This window comes from Eurypyga helias, unplaced genomic scaffold, assembly GCF_000690775.1.
Source record: "Eurypyga helias isolate BGI_N326 unplaced genomic scaffold, ASM69077v1 scaffold28991, whole genome shotgun sequence".
NCBI classification, from domain to species: domain Eukaryota; kingdom Metazoa; phylum Chordata; class Aves; order Eurypygiformes; family Eurypygidae; genus Eurypyga; species Eurypyga helias.
This window is the reverse complement of record NW_010232123.1, coordinates 286-16212: the sequence shown is the minus strand read 5'-3', so window position 1 is coordinate 16212 and position 15927 is coordinate 286. Positions and strand designations below refer to the sequence as shown.

Here is a 15927-nt window from a genome sequence, read left to right as displayed (position 1 = left end):
CTTTCCCCCAGCTATCACATGAAATCCAGAAAATTTCTCCTTACCTCTTTTTGCCCGTCCAATTAAGCTGATTATAGAAATAATCTGTGGCATTTCTCTGCCACAGTGCAAAGAAATAGTGGGCAGCTCTAATCTGAGAATTAATTGCTATCAGCAAACTATGCTGAGCCTTTTATTCTGACTAAGGCTTGGTCTTCCCCAAACTCTTGGTAACAAAGTTCTCAAAGTCTAAAAGACTAAAAATGTACAGGTTGAAGCTCCAAGAGGTTCCAAGTATCTGTAGTTAAATTCTAAATATCTCAAAAAAGGTTGCTCAGAAGTATTCAAAGGAATTCTTGCAGGAGGAGGCTGGATTAGTCTTGACAGCAGATTCACCCAATTTCCAAAGCACTCAGTGGTTTGAGTATCACAAATAAGTAATAATAAAACATCAAAAATCTAGATAAGGATTAGCATCCCATACAAGACCACCAGAGTATTTTTAAGATCAAAGAAAAACTTCTTATGATTTCAAGTGATTTACTCAAAATATTTTAAAGTTTGGTTTTCAGAAGTTTTCAAAATTAGAAATTCTAAGAACAATTTACTGACTGCAATGAAACAAAAGCTTTAGCAGAACCTTCCTTGGAGCTGCAATTTCATTTTAAAGATCGAATTTCTCAGCTTTCCAGCACCTTATTGCATGGAAGCACGCGGTCAGCACCAGCTTATACACAGCATTCAAGAAAAAGTTGACCTATCGGTCACAGAGTAAAGAAACACTTGAAATATTTTTAAAAGCAAGGCTTAGGTAAAACCCTTCCTAAGAAGTTTACAATCCCCCTAAACCACCCCAGGTACTTTTTAAATAAAGTACTTCAGAATTCAAACACCAAAGAAGTTTTTGTTTGTTTGTTTTAAATCAGTCAGGCATGCTTTGCCTACCAGAAGTGCATTATATATTATGCACCACTGCAGTGAAGAGTGCCACATACTGCAATTTAATTTTATAAAATCACATATGTTAAAGGGTCTTTTAAGATTAATACTACCCATTTAAGAAGAACAATACCCATTGCAACAATCTTGTTTAGTAGTTGCTAAGTTTAGGAGAACAACTGACAACTTTAGATTCTTGTATTTACCTCAACTGTACAAACATTTTATCCTATTTATTGTGATTACTATTGCATGTTTGTGGGTTTTTTTAAAAATAACTCTCACATCCATCTTATGGATATACAGTAAGACCAAGCAAACAGTACACACTTGCCGTGAAAATGAAAGTAAACAGCAACTCAATAGGTGAGAGCAAAATAATCTAAACCAAATCAGACCATCTTTACTTAATGTATTCTCCACTCCGCTTGCAGTATTGTTCCCAGATACATCACATCAGCTATTTAACAAGGCTTTATACTACAGAATGAACCCAGACAGCAAGTAAAATCCTCCTTAAAACAGTTTCTTAAAGAAAGGGAGAATTACTGGATTTTTCTCTGAAAAGCAAGGGAAGCAATTGAGCATATATTTTTACCTCAACATCTAGGGTTAAGGAGAATTTAATCAACTGAATCACTGACTCTCTATGTTGTAAAATACATAAGTTTATAAATATGCTGATTTTGCATTGTGTTTTCCTTTGTGTAGATAACAGGTCTGGTACAGGCCACTGCTGTACACCCTGTTTTTGTTATTGCTCTTCAATTAAAAAGGAATTGTTTGTTCACTTTAATCTTGCAGTAGAAATAGCTCTCTCAAGACCTGCTATCATCACACCACTATCAGTGCATGGAATTGTTTGAAAACCAGGTAAGTCTGCATGATAATTTTGGGCAGAGCTAAGAATAAAAGCTGCTGCTCTGGGAATGTCATTACATTTAAAATATATAGCATGCTTAAAACAGACTAATTATTATGCTTATGGAAATAAATGCATAAACCTTGGCACAGAGATTTAAAAACTTTGGTACATGAGCACTTGAGAAGCAGTATGCAGCATTTTAATTCCTTTCCTTTTTCCCCTTAAACTGAGCTCATTAAAACAGGCGAATAGGCTTTCATAAGCAATTACTCCTCTCACCGCCGTAGACCTATAAGACTCAGTATGTTTAAGATCTTCTAGTTAAATTACTCCTGTTTTTCCATTCACGCAATTAAACACCCTGCATTGTCACCGATTATAGTTCATTCTGACCCTTAAATACGTATCCTTGTAGAAAGATACATGCAAAACTGTACTAAGCTGATGGAAAAACTGAATACTTGTTGTTCAGAACTGATGCAAGGAAGGAGAGGTTTTTACTTAATTCATCCAAGCTGAGAATTACATTAAAATAAGACCTGAAGCACCCCACCACGCCCTCCACGTAGACTATGTAATCAGTCAGCATTACAATACAGATATGTTTTTCATAGCACTATATAAGCCCTATAAATAACGCAGCACGCTGGCTCCGTTTTGCCAGGTGAAGAGCAGCATCCTCGCAGGACACATGCCCTCAGCAGCTCTCCTCACAGCACGCATCCCCAGGTCCTGGGAATCTGGCACCTTTCACAGACCTAATAAACTTACAAAGTGCAAGACAGGATTAAAAAGCCTCATCCCTTCTAATTATTTCCAGTGGTTGTAAAAAAAAAAAAAAGTTTGGTTTTTTTTCAGCCTTTGTTTCTTCAAGAAATAGTGACAGAACATGTGTGTGTGAGTAGCTGTAAAATCCACAAAAAAGCATTTTCAGAAATAACCAAACTGTGAGAAGGAGCTTCACAGGGAGTTCACATCTTACTAGCTACCACAGACTCCAACTACAAGATGATTTCATTAGTCACTCCGTTGACAGAAACCCATTTTTGAATATACACTATGTATCTTTTAAGGTACAAAGGTCACAGTTCATAAGAAATTACAGAGTTGTCTTTCTGCACACAAGAATTAGCTTAGTGGAACTGTTTTAAAGGCTTTTTTCCTTAGAAATAACCAAACTGTGAGAAGGAGCTTCACAGGGAGTTCACATCTTACTAGCTACCACAGACTCCAACTACAAGATGATTTCATTAGTCACTCCGTTGACAGAAACCCATTTTTGAATATACACTATGTATCTTTTAAGGTACAAAGGTCACAGTTCATAAGAAATTACAGAGTTGTGGAACTGTTTTAAAGGCTTTTTCCTTTCTCTAACATAGAATTCATGAATTAGTTTCAGCTCTAAAAATCAGAGGTAATACAACTAGGATAGCAGATCATTCAGCATGCATAAAATACACAATATATAAGTTTCATCAAAGCTTCTTAAAAAAAAAAAAGCATTTGCAACATGTGTACCACTAAACCATTAACTGCAACATCAGAATTAGGATAGCTAAGCACCAACCCAGGAGTCAGAAAGTATCACTCATTGCTAAGAATCAGAAAATAACAATTACTGCACAAGGTGTTATAGAATGCCTTTTCATCTCTTCTCACTAGATGCTACCTCATTTTCCTTTATTTCTCAGAAAATTCTGATTTCCATTTCAGATTAATCACAATTTCCAAAAAGATGGGAAGCTACCACAGCTGTCACTGACAGTCTCATTGCTGCACAAAGAAGCTGCATGAGAAAACACCTTGGACAACTAGAAGACTGTCAGGTCACACAGTCCCTTATGAGATTAATCAAACAAGATAATTTCATGTGATTGGGAAGAGAACACTCCAAATAAAAGAAAAAGAACAAAGGTATTTGTATATACCCCGTAGCAGTGCAGAAGGTGTTAAAGAGCAGGACCCTGTCCTTATAACTTTGGAGGTGGAGGGGGTGAGGGGTGGTGGAAGACAGGGAAGAGGAGGAATGAGAAGGAAGACAATATTAAAACTGCATTTTAAAAGCCTATAGGAAAGTTTTTATGAAATAGCATCCATCTTTAATAAAGCCTCCCTAAATTTGCACAAAGGAATGCAGAAAGGGGTTGACGAACCACTCTGTACTCCTTCCCTAACCTGTAACAAAGCCAGATCAGCACCAGTCACACTCCTCACCCTGAGAATTCAGGATCCAGCAGCAACACCCATTTCATATGTAGGTCCCTGGTTAGGAAGATGGGTATTTTCTGTTACACCCTGTTCCGGCAAAGCTAACTTCCCCAACCATGCACCCCCAGTTTCAGCCATTCCCCATCTTCATGATGGGATTCCCTCCCAACACAGATCACACAACCCAGCCACACATCTTATAAACCAAGTTGCTGCTTAGCAACATCAAAGACAAAAAAATATGGATAGCTATTCGTGTGGCACAACTCAGTAAAGATCCACAGTCCCCTTTATTTGCAAGGGTTGCTTCTGAATATGGCTCCACCATCCCAAGGGTCTCATTTCACACAAGTTTACAGCCAAAAACCAAAGCTCGAGGAAAAGTTCTTTGAAGCCCACATGTGAGTGCGCACAAGCCTGTCCCTGACTTGACAGAGAACTCCGAAATAAATGAAGCTTTTTATTTAATGCTTTGATTTTGCTTAGAGGAAGAACTGCTGTTTCTAATAGTTCCATAGCTTCAGCGGTCAAAAACTTGTAATGCTGACTTCATCTAAGTAAACAGACACACAGCTCCCACGGGTTTGAAATATTAACTGTTTCTCCAGGTATGGAATGTCTGCATTAGCTGTGCTCACTGCTTCCGCAGATGCTTGTCCCCTCTCAGTACAAGCACCCTTCCACACAACAGCCCAGGTGCCGATGCAGCGCATTTCATAGCAGGGGTATGGCCTCTGCAGAGCACGCTGGAGTACGAGGCAGAGCGGGAATCAGGAATTCAAGTAGTCAAGCCGCAAAAAAACAATTCCCACAAGACACCTACCATTTATTCCAGAAAGTTAAATTAAGAAGAGATTTCACTTTATTTCCCTCTACCAACCACAGATATTTGCTACAAGTTTCCTTCTTTTGTACTTTGAAAAGATGGTTTAAATCCATGTATGTGGAAGAGGATTAGGAGTTGTCTATAGCTTAGAGGAAACCACAGGGTGCCTACACAGGAGTATCCTATATCATGTGGGAATCTATCCAGTTGGCTTAACGTGAGAGTCTAAAAATAAGGCATAGAATTGACCTGGGTCCAAAAGCACCCTTCTGAAAGCACTTGCAGCTCTGACACTCAGTCCTCCAGCTGCCATCTTACTGCAGGCACCATGACTTCTCTTAGGATGAGGGGCCTGCAAAATGCACACTCCACACACAGCCTCAGTCTTAACTTAGGTCAGTGTCCCTTTGCCCATAAGCACAGCTGTGACACAGAAATAAAATGTTCATCCATCCATCCATCCCTCAGAGTTGAGGCCAAGAGACCTTTGCAGAGCACGCCTACTATGCTGTACAGAGCTGGGTCACAGCATCTACTTTCCTCTGAGGTGGCACCTAGAAGAGGTGCTGCCATCTCCTCTCCCATGACAGCAATACTTAGGCTAAAGGACTTAATGAACAGGGGAGACTCATTCCAAATTCCCATTGCACCTGCAACAGTCATTGGAGTCTTTACCAAAGCCTCTAAGCTACTACACCTGTAGCTAAGGGAAGAGTGAGGAACATCTCCTACAGCTTCATGCCTCCAAGAAGGAAGATTCTTCCATGCTCAGCTAAGTGAACCTCAAGAGGAAACATGGGAGCCTGCTGGACAGGACCCCCCAGCAGAGCTTGTCAGCCATAGGTTTCACCTCCCTCCCAGGCAGTCCGTGCATCTGAAGATGGAGCAACCAGCTGTTGGATGGAGTCCTCCCCATCAGCATGCTGCTCTTTTGGGTACCTGCTGAGCAGACACAGCTCACTACCACGCTGCTGGCAGCATCTCTAACCACCAGTCACAGGCTGCACACTGCACGGTCTCTATAGGAACTGGCCCCAGATTTACCACCCGGTGCGGGTCTGAGACCAGCCTAAGCAGGCAGACCTTAAAGTCTGAAGAGGAGACCTCAAAGTGAGTTTTCTGTTGAAAGACAGAGCCATCACTGCTACTTGACCCCAATGGGGCTCAGAAGCTCTCAGTCTGGAAGAATTTATAGCTCAAACCTGGCTTTGGTAACTTTAGTCCAGCCCACATCATGCATCTGAGGAGCAGATTATCAACAGCAGCCTTCCTCTCACTTTTCAGTGGGAAGTTACAGAAAAATCCCTCTTTATTTACTTGGAATGGTGCTACAGGAGTTTAAACAAGGCCATTTTAATATAAATGGCTCTAATCTGAAGTACCTAATGTCCTTCTCTCCCCTCTCTCCCCCAAATATGACTGTGCTGGAAGTTCCTGAAGCTGACAGGCTTTGGTTAGGCTGAACTGCCACAACAGCTTTTTAAATTCATTAAGGGCAATGAAAGAGGTTACACAACTCAGGCAAAAATAAAATTAGAAGCCTGGAAGGCTGCTGGGACTGATGCTACAACCCCAGAAGCACATGCATAAAACACCATAGAAGGAAGACTACAGTCTGACAACGCAGGATCACAGACAGGCTGTAAGCAACCATTCTAGGTTGCTCTTACCAATTCATTTTACCTTACATCCCATGGCTTAATACAAGTGGTTGCATATTTTCTCTGCTTCTACTATTAATTTTATATATGCATGAACATCAGGTACATGCAAAGTCATCCATGTTAGTCATGCTGCACTGTTTGCCAAAAGGACAAAACATTCTCTTCCTCTGTTAAAAGGCAACCTAAGTCTTACTGCAATTGAGAGAAAAGGAAGTCCATTAGTGCAGCACTTGCTTTATTATCTATCTTCAAAACAAACACCAATATAGAAAAAAACAAGTTCAAATGCACATAGCCATGGCATTTTTCCTTAATTAATGAGTAAAGCGTAGAACAAACCAAACCTATTTGGAATCAGTTTTACAAGACCTAGCTTTTATCAAATGTTTCAGAGAGCTGCGTGGGCCTGCAGCAATGATACACATCCACTGGAAATTTTGTCATCCCCCTCTACACTGTTCTATTTTAATAGACAAAATTGATTCTGCTCAGTCAACCACCACAGCTGTATTAGCTCCAGTGAGCACAATGGGTGACCAGAAGTGTTGCTCTAACTGAAAAGATCCAGACAGCATCAGGAAAAGCAATGTTAAAAAGCTGTTTATTGTACAAAAATCAGGAATGAACACCATAACTTTAATCCTTCAAGCACATGCCAGCAAGAGAGAATATCCAGTTCAGCAGCAGACATGGGTAATGCCTGTTCTGCATTGCCTTTTTAAAATAAATACTCAGCTCTCCATATATGAAGTGACCAACTGTCATTTGTTCTTTATAATAAAACCTTATTTTATAGAATATAAACAATTTTTGATTACTTAGCTAAAGAAAAAAAGCCTTCCTCCATCTGTTCAGAGGATTTCAGGCAGTTTTAAGCACTTGAAACACTGACAATAGCATTTGGACAAGCCCTGCTAACACAGAAATACATGGGACAACATTACTGTGCTCAGTACACAACTAGTTTATTAACTAACTAGACTTTGCTAAATGGTTAATGGAAAAGCATAGCTAGGGGGAAAAAAAAAAAAAAGTAGTGAGCCATCACCCATACAGATTTACATTCAAATTCTCCAGCTTAAGATGAAACAAAAAGCCTTTTAAGTAATTTTTGGGAGAGTTGGACTACAGCAGGACTTTTAGAATTTGAGAAAGGCAAGTTAATAGCTTTAACTCACACACACACCCCCAAAAAAAGAGGTGTGTAACAAAAATAACCATTTTTTCTGGGTTTTCATTTTTTTAGAAAAAGCTGGGAATTTAAGCAGTTAATTTTACTCACCTAACCAAAAATGCCAAAGTTAATTTGAATTTTAATATGAAAGTGCTGCAGAGATTCATAATAGGATCAAATTAAAGCATGTTTCATTTTCCTTTATCAGGAATGAAGATCAGATTGAATTCACAAAGTGGCCTAATAAAAAAAAACCCACAAATGCTATTTGAGACTGCATTCTCCTGTTTTACTCAGAGTTCATGAATAAGTGTTTTGTATCCCTCTGCAAACAACTGAAGAACAGATGGCATTAGGTCTGAAGTTACTCCTTCCTTGATAGTTTAAGCTACAAGTATATTCCCATAATATGGCATTTCATTTTACCCATTACTCCCTCTGCATATCTAACCGCTGTATTACACAGCCATTATGCTGTATTAATACAATACAGTAAAACTGTTTTCCAGTAGATCACTTATGAAAATCTGACTGCGTACACTGACACCTGTTATGAATCAAAATGCATGTGCATTTACATGGACCATTCTGGAGAAAGGAGGAAGAAATCCCATCAGCTCCATAAATTCACTTATCTGGAATAATGCTGTAACGACAATGGGGTTAGACAGGCTACGGCATGTTTTATAGGGGTGACAGGTGTTTAAAAACACTTTTGGGATGACTGTGAACTGAAAACCCAGGTATGCAAGATCACTCAAGCCTGAGATGGAGCATGTTCCAAAAATGAAATTCAAGGTGAGTACAATGATGAGTTGACTTACTGTTTCTTTCTGGGACTGAGCAGAAGGGGTATCTCCACACACCACTTCAAGTATGCACAGCTGAGTAACCCAAGCCACTGCTAACAAAACAGTCACTCTAGAAAGTTTTTTGTACACGTGTACTGCCAGCAGACTTGGAACTCCCTTCAATCCTTCCTGGCAACTAAGGTGCTCCCTGAGGCTGAGGTGTTCAGGGAGAGCCTGTGTCCATGCACAGGTGGTCACAGGAGACAGGGCTGGCCGTCCCCTCCTTGAGCCAAATCATCTTCTGTATGGGCATGATCAGCTGCAAGAAGAGTCAGAACAGCTCAGCAGCTGTGCAGCACCCAAGGTAATTCAGAATGGACAAAATTCCAACATGGAAGCTGTTTTGGATAAACACCATGCCAAAAGGAGGTATGGACTTTTTCTTTGGAGGACAGTGAGACTTTATTCAGGGATATAGGAAGCTGCTTAAGGTTTGAAGATGACTCCATTCCAGAGAAAGGGACCAGTCTAACACATATGAGCGGCTCTACTTCATGGTTTATGTGGAAACTGGATTAAGAATGATTTCCAAAGAGTACCTGTAGGTAAGAGGTACAGTGAATGAGGGTACACACCTTTCTTTCTACATACCACAGCTCACACTTACAACTGATCAAAGCCTTGTTCTTATTTGCTGCACAGAAGTGAAATGGAGGCAAAAAGGAGCTAAGACTCCTCTCTCCCTAAATAAAGAAAAACCATCACATCAGATAGAGATATGAAGGTATCCATCACCTTGTGAGTTTAACAACTGGTCCAGACTCCAGCATGGAAGCTGCTGTAGCCATCGATTAAGTAGTTGCAGAACTTCACTCACTCCAGGTGGAAAGGCCAGTTCCTCACTTCGGAGCAGGCAGAAGGGCAGTAGAGAGCTGGTTCCTCCATTTTGGAGCTCCATGAGAATAGCAAGACACTGGGTTGTTTCTAGCTGACCTCTCAACTCCATGAAGAAGCCAACTCGCCCCTTCCTTGCCAACCTTTTTCACACTGAAATCATTGGCATAGCACCCATGTTTCCTAGTAGGCCAGTATCACTCCAGGGAAATAATGAAGCTGGAAATGCAGTTTCACATGTACCAGCTTAAACAAGAGGAAAACTAGCTCTGCTTCTGCATGACCATTTCAGATATTCTCCAAACATTTGCATAAACCCTCCTATTTCAGAGCAATGAAGACTTCTTAGAACAGAAGTGCCAAGTGTCATACATCTCACATGACATGCCTGTGGCTGCCTTTTTCTTATGCCCACAGGTTGCCCAGGTATCATGCACTTGCCTTATATTTATGTTCTGGCCAATCCGAGCTACTACTGAACCTACTGAAGATGCAGGCAAGGATCCTGCAACCAACAGCTATGTCATGGCAAGTCTAAACACTGAGCTTCCCCTCGTCAGACAGTTGCAGCAAGCTCTTCTCAGCATGCAATCCCACGTCAGTGGGGCTCCTGAAGTGTGGGAGACTTACTACTACCTCCCTCCATATCTGATCCTCACCCTCCATCTGCCCACTCCCAGAAACACTCTTCCTGCAGCACCTCTAATCTCAGACTGCAAAAAAACTGATAGCTCCAGTAACAAACACTTGAATTGCTATTGCCACGCTTGCTTTAGCACATCATTACCAGCACCACTGAGTTTTCTCCAGACCCCTGTTACACCCTAGCCACAAAACAAGGCAGCCATCAGACCATGAGTGTAGGCATGTTCTACACACGTCAGTCCGCACACACAGACAAGTCAGTCTACACACAAGTGCGAACACTACTAAGGTGACAGCTTGCTACATCAACCCTTCCCCCCTCCCCCCATCAGCTGTGGGCAAGAGATGACCAGAGGGACCAGAAATATCCTTTACACCAAGATCCAGTTTTATTTTAAGTAATTTCTGTTTGCAACTGGGCCCCACACGTTTAGTGTGGGGGGTTTAACAAGGATTAAAAGAGCATACAACCAAGCTTTAGGCTGAGTGTACTCAAAGCAAGAGAAAGGAGTCTTATTTGATTCCAAAGTAGAATCTGAAGTCTATAACCTACCTCCATTTCATTTACTGAATTTGAGAAGCAGCCTATTAATAGTTTGCTACCATATCCCTATCCTGCTTCTCCGTGACAGGGCAACAGCTATACTAACAAATACCAGTGATACCGGCACATGTTTTCCTATCAACACTCTAAAGCAGAGTTAACCAATGGTTTAAACTTAAAAAACAGAAACCACCATCTCAAGAACTACCTTGAAACAGACAAGCCTGAGTAAATTTAATATGAGCACACAGCAATATCAGATTCAAGCTTTCAGATAGTATCCCTCCTTTCTCCTCCCAAGCAGATTTTCTAACATATTCTGTTCATCTACACTACCAAGTTTGCCTGGCCAGTAAATTAACAGCGTAGATAGTAACCAGCTACTATTTTGACATCAAATTAATGCTGTCAGCCAACAAGGACACCAACAAAAACCAAACTACCACACCAGTGAAAATCCTGAAGACACCTTTTTCAGAAAGAAATCCCCTGGATTCTTGACACAGGGGTGCAAGGCCATCCTCCTCGCACATAATTTAACCTCACAAAATAATTAAGCTTTGCAGAATTGACTTGCCAGCTAGAGCAAAGTGAACTTGCTTAAATATTGTCCATTTTACAGGCTCCCATTTGTAACCATGTAAACATATCTGCTTACACAAAAATCTAAGCCATGAGCCTTTAAACAACTTTCACAGATTTCTGAAGAACTACCACAGATCTAAGTGGACCTAAGATGGAAAACAACACCTAAATATTTAGTAAAATAGTTATGATATCATAGCCTTTTCTCATACATCGGGTAACATGCTTAGAAATAAACTGCATTTCCCCCCCCAACTAGAAATGTTGCTTCAAGAAAAGATTATCAGCCTTTGAAACAGAAATCAGTGAGTTCACATAGTGAACTCACTACGAATTAGTGAGTAACACTAATTATTTTAAATGCCCTTTTTATTCACCTTGCATTAAGAAAGTCTAATCTCATCTTGTACTTCTAGAATATTCACACCCTATTAAATCAGTTGTCAGCTATCAGCCAATCTGCATGAGTTTCTCTTTTAAGGAAAAAAAAAAAAGAGACCAGAAAATACATTATCTGTTCCCATATTAATACTGTATATGAATCAAATGAAAGAAGTGTTCAGTAACACATTCACATTCCGAACAATTTTCAGTTAAGATTTGTGTCCTCCAAAAATTTGGAACTCCTGAATATCTGAGTGACTTTTTCTTTGGTTGAGGCAGTTTGAAAAGACTGGTGATGACATATGGAGAAAGTGCTATAAAGCTATGAAGTAAAAACACCTTTATCTTCACAAGTTTTTCCCCTACAGAACTGTACGAGCAGAAGTTTGGCAGAAAAGCTGCAGGTACAGGGAATAAAAAATTGCCACCCTAGATCAGCATGTCTGTATGTGATTTTACCATCACAGCCCCCTTGGTTTGGTGGCCGTTTGGAAAATGCAGTCATAATTACCCTATTAACCCTTGATTTCCAGTTTCATCTGTATGGGCAGGGAAGGAGAATGGACCCCTGCCCATCCTTCACTCTTCCATAGCTCCCCAAATACCTCCAACAGCGGACACCTGAACTGAGGTCTGTCCCAGGAAGCATCAGGGACCCCCCCTCAAGCATTCTCATGCACAGCACCTGGAGGCCAAGTGTCCTGAAGAAAACAGCATCCAAAGTACCCTACGAGAGTGCAGAACAAGTCTTGGGTGACCAGCCTGGCTTCCCAGCTGTGTTCACCAACAGGCCTTTCACACCTCCCCACCACAGGTACAGCAACAGCAGGACCAGACAACCCATCCTTTCCACATGTTCAACAGAGAACACTAATGTTAAATACAACTGAACAGAAGCTCAGTATCCAGAGTCCAAGCAAGAACTATAAGGTACAATGAGGTCTTTGCATTTGAGATTGTACCAGGTTTGACCCTTACGCAGTTTCCCCGAGAGTTCCCACAGGGAAAAAGGTAAGGATTTTGAAACCACTCACCTAACTAAAAAGATTGGGCTTGCCAGCAGCGGATCAGCAAAAGCCTATATTCCTTATTCATGAGCTAACATTTTACTTAGGAGAGCAACACTGAAATACTGTTACACTGAAGCCTCACCACACAGCAATTGTATGCCACCAATTAATTTTAATTACAGCTGCTGAAAACCTTAGAATGCAAACCCTTCCAAACTGCGAGGACATGCTAATCCTGCTCCAATACTTCAGTTTCAGGAGGGAACAATGAGCTTATTTTCTAGCTCAAATTTAACTACAGCTTTCACATCTTCAGACGGGTCTAAAAAATCCAGAGCTAGTTTGGGTAGCATTTGGATCCTACCCTAATCCAAGCCATGATTTTGGTTCTGAACCCTAAAGCTATCTTTTCAATTGAATAAAGCCACTGAACAAGAATGGCTTGCAAGGTCTTTGTACAGACAGATAAAAAAAGCAGAGATACACAGGCAACAGTACAACTGGGCTGAAAAAAGTGCTGAGCAAGGAGAGAGGATTAACGCCTGCATGGAACCTCAATGCTGCTCATTTTCAACTCGAGCTCTAAAAGTAACAAGCACAAGAGCACCTCCTGAAGAAAGAAGTACAATTTGTGGCAATTTTTTATGCAAAAAGGCTCTGGGATGGGTTCTGATGGTGAGAGACTACAGAGGTCATTTTGTCTAACAGCATGGTGATGGCTTCCACTCAGTCTTCTGCTGTGTGTATATGAACTTAAAAACTCTGCAGAGAAAAGACATATCTAACTGGCACAGGTTACATAAAAATATTCAAAATTCCATTAATAAAGTGATTACTTGGCAGCACCCTCGGAATGTTCTTCCAACAAAACTCCCTAGCTGACTTAAAAGTACAAGTCAAAAAGCCCAAGACACAGCTATTCACGCCTCCTGACTGCTTCCTTCACACAAACTCATCCCGAAACCACAGGCTTCCATCCCATGGATCCCCCTCTTTTGTCATTCTGTGAGATTTTCTCAATCCAGACCCAAGTACTGGGCTTTCAAAATTCACATCCCATGTCACCTGGCCTCTGGCATCACCTCCATATTCACAGGGTGAACAGACGGCAGGGTTTAAGGAGAACCAGCAGCCCTCTCTTATTTCTATCAACTCACACCAACGTCTCTAAAGCAGTCGAATAAAAGAGCTTTTTCCTCAGTAAGAGGCCTAAACGTTACAGTATTAAAATGAAAATATCTAGTAGTATAGTCAGAGTTAAGATGAAGCACATAAAATGGAAAATAGTGGGAATTAGGGAATTACAGATTTCTTCATATGCAGTCGATTCAAGAATTCCTAAGCAAGCACAACTAGGAATAAGCAAACCAAACATCAGGTAATGTTTACACTGCCATTTTCCCTTCCCAATCTTTCTTAGGCGTAAGTCATCCGAACACTGAAATTTTAATCCATTGTATTCTCCGATACATTTGGGGTCTTTTGTAGTTAAAGCTATTCCATTACAGAAAAATAGGTTGAAAATTTCCACTCCCTTGCCAGAGAAGAGATGAATTCCTGTCATTTTGCCTCTGCAGTGGCAAAGCTGGGCTGTGCTGGTCAGGCCGACCACGGAACGACACAGGCCTCTTCCTATGGACAAGCCTTCCCCCCCACAGCATCCCAGATGAATTTCAGGCTACCAAAGTAAAAACCTTACACTCTGGGGATTCAGTTTCAATCCCAAACCAGACAAAGACCAGGCCTGCCTGTTCTCCTCCCCTTTAAACGCCTTTAGCAATTCCCCTGCCTTTCCCTCAGGGCCCCTTCCAGGCTGGGGGGGAAGAGGGATGAAGCCCATCCGGTAGATCCATTGCTGTGGCTCTACATTCTGCATCCCTGTCTAATAAAAGCCATGGGAACACGCAATTAGGAAGACTGAGAAGTGCTCCCCATTCTTATGACTGAAGAAGTGCTGCAGTGGATTATATTGTGTAATTAAATCATTATGGAATAATGACATGGCTGTATATCCATCCCCACGTATCCCAGGAAGCCAGGAATGATTTACAAACAGATTGCTTATTTTTTAATGTTGGCCCAACCAGGAGCTCAGGCTTATTATCACATTTACATGCTACTCTCAAATACTCTTGTAGGCCATAAAGCTCAGTAAGCCAGTGGGAGTTTAAGGACTCCAAATTGTAGGGGTTAAATCATCTAGTTCCCACCAAAATCACAGAGTAACTCAGACTAAGTAACACTCAAAGAAAAAAAATCTTAGTATTTTCTTAGATAGGTTTCATTCAAATGGCTGCTAATAGAAAATAGTTGAGTAACAGATGCTAAAAGCCTCAAAGAAAAAAATTAAGCATATTACTGTCATTTTTACAGAAGCAAGAATATAAAAACCACTAAGAAAAGGGTAACAGCTATGTCCCAAACCAGCAAAAGACAATATCCACACGTATACTCTCCAGACACAGCTGGATGACTTCACTATGAATACCTAAAGACCAAATTAGATTTTTCACTTAAAGTCTCCCTTTCAAAGAGCATTTGGCTAGACAGGTCTTTGACCCAAGTGAAGCGCTAGTTCACGATGCCGAGGAAGAGGCAAGCACTTTGCTACTGTCAGAGGTTTGAGTCACAAGCAGCAGCCACCATTTCAGAGCTGGGGAAAGGGCAACTATGGGGGCAGCAGATCCTCAATCTTTATAAAAAAAAAGCCTAATGCGTTTATATTTGTAGAAGGGCCGCTCGCTCCTGCAAACGCTCCGTAGCCTCATTTCCAAGGGACCTGCTGCTCCGCTCCGGCTGGACCGAGCCGCTGCCTTGGGGCAGGGGGAGAGCAGAGCCCCGCGCAGCCCCCTTGGCCACGCTCTGCGCGTGGGGAACGCGCGACTCGTGACCCCTTTATGTAATATGACAGGTCCTGCGCGACCATGGCTGGTGTCGGCGGCCAGATCCCCGGGCCGAGAGGGTTAAGCCTGGGAGGAGTGTACATAAGGTGGTAGATCCCGAGCCAATGAGGGTGCTGCGCTATAGTTAGACACTGGATACTAAGCGATGGTGACTATAAAGGCCGCTCAAAGCTGAGCTTCTGTGGATGACACCAGCACATTGCCCTTGGCTCCTAGGCTTACAAAGCAGAAAAAAAAAAAACACAGGAGGATCAGCTCGGCTTACCTGAAGTTCACACCACGCAACTTCCACCCACGTCTCCGTGTCCAGACCCTTATAGACCGTTTTGAAGGATCCCCTGCCGAGTTCAATATCAAACTTTAGGAACCTGCCATCCAGCGAGGTGGCAACCGCTTTCATGTCAGCCTCCTCCTCAGGCTCCTCTTTCTTAGCCTTGCTCTGATCTTTGGAAGCATCCGAGGCCTCCTTCCTCTCCACATCCTTGACAGCTTCTTTCTGCTCTTCAGCCTCCA

The 15927-nt window shown here is 41.6% G+C and overlaps 1 protein-coding gene across 1 annotated transcript in view; it reads right to left on the bottom strand.

Moving 5' to 3' along the window:
- The window catches only part of LOC104516841 (serine/threonine-protein kinase WNK2-like), a gene marked incomplete at its 3' end in the record, with an annotated part of 84082 nt that extends 68175 nt beyond the window's left edge, over positions 1–15907 (bottom strand). The window contains 1 exon segment of the mRNA XM_010161312.1: positions 15680–15907. Within this exon segment, the coding sequence (XP_010159614.1) occupies positions 15680–15814 (135 nt within the window).
- Positions 15908–15927: the final 20 nt, after the last annotated feature.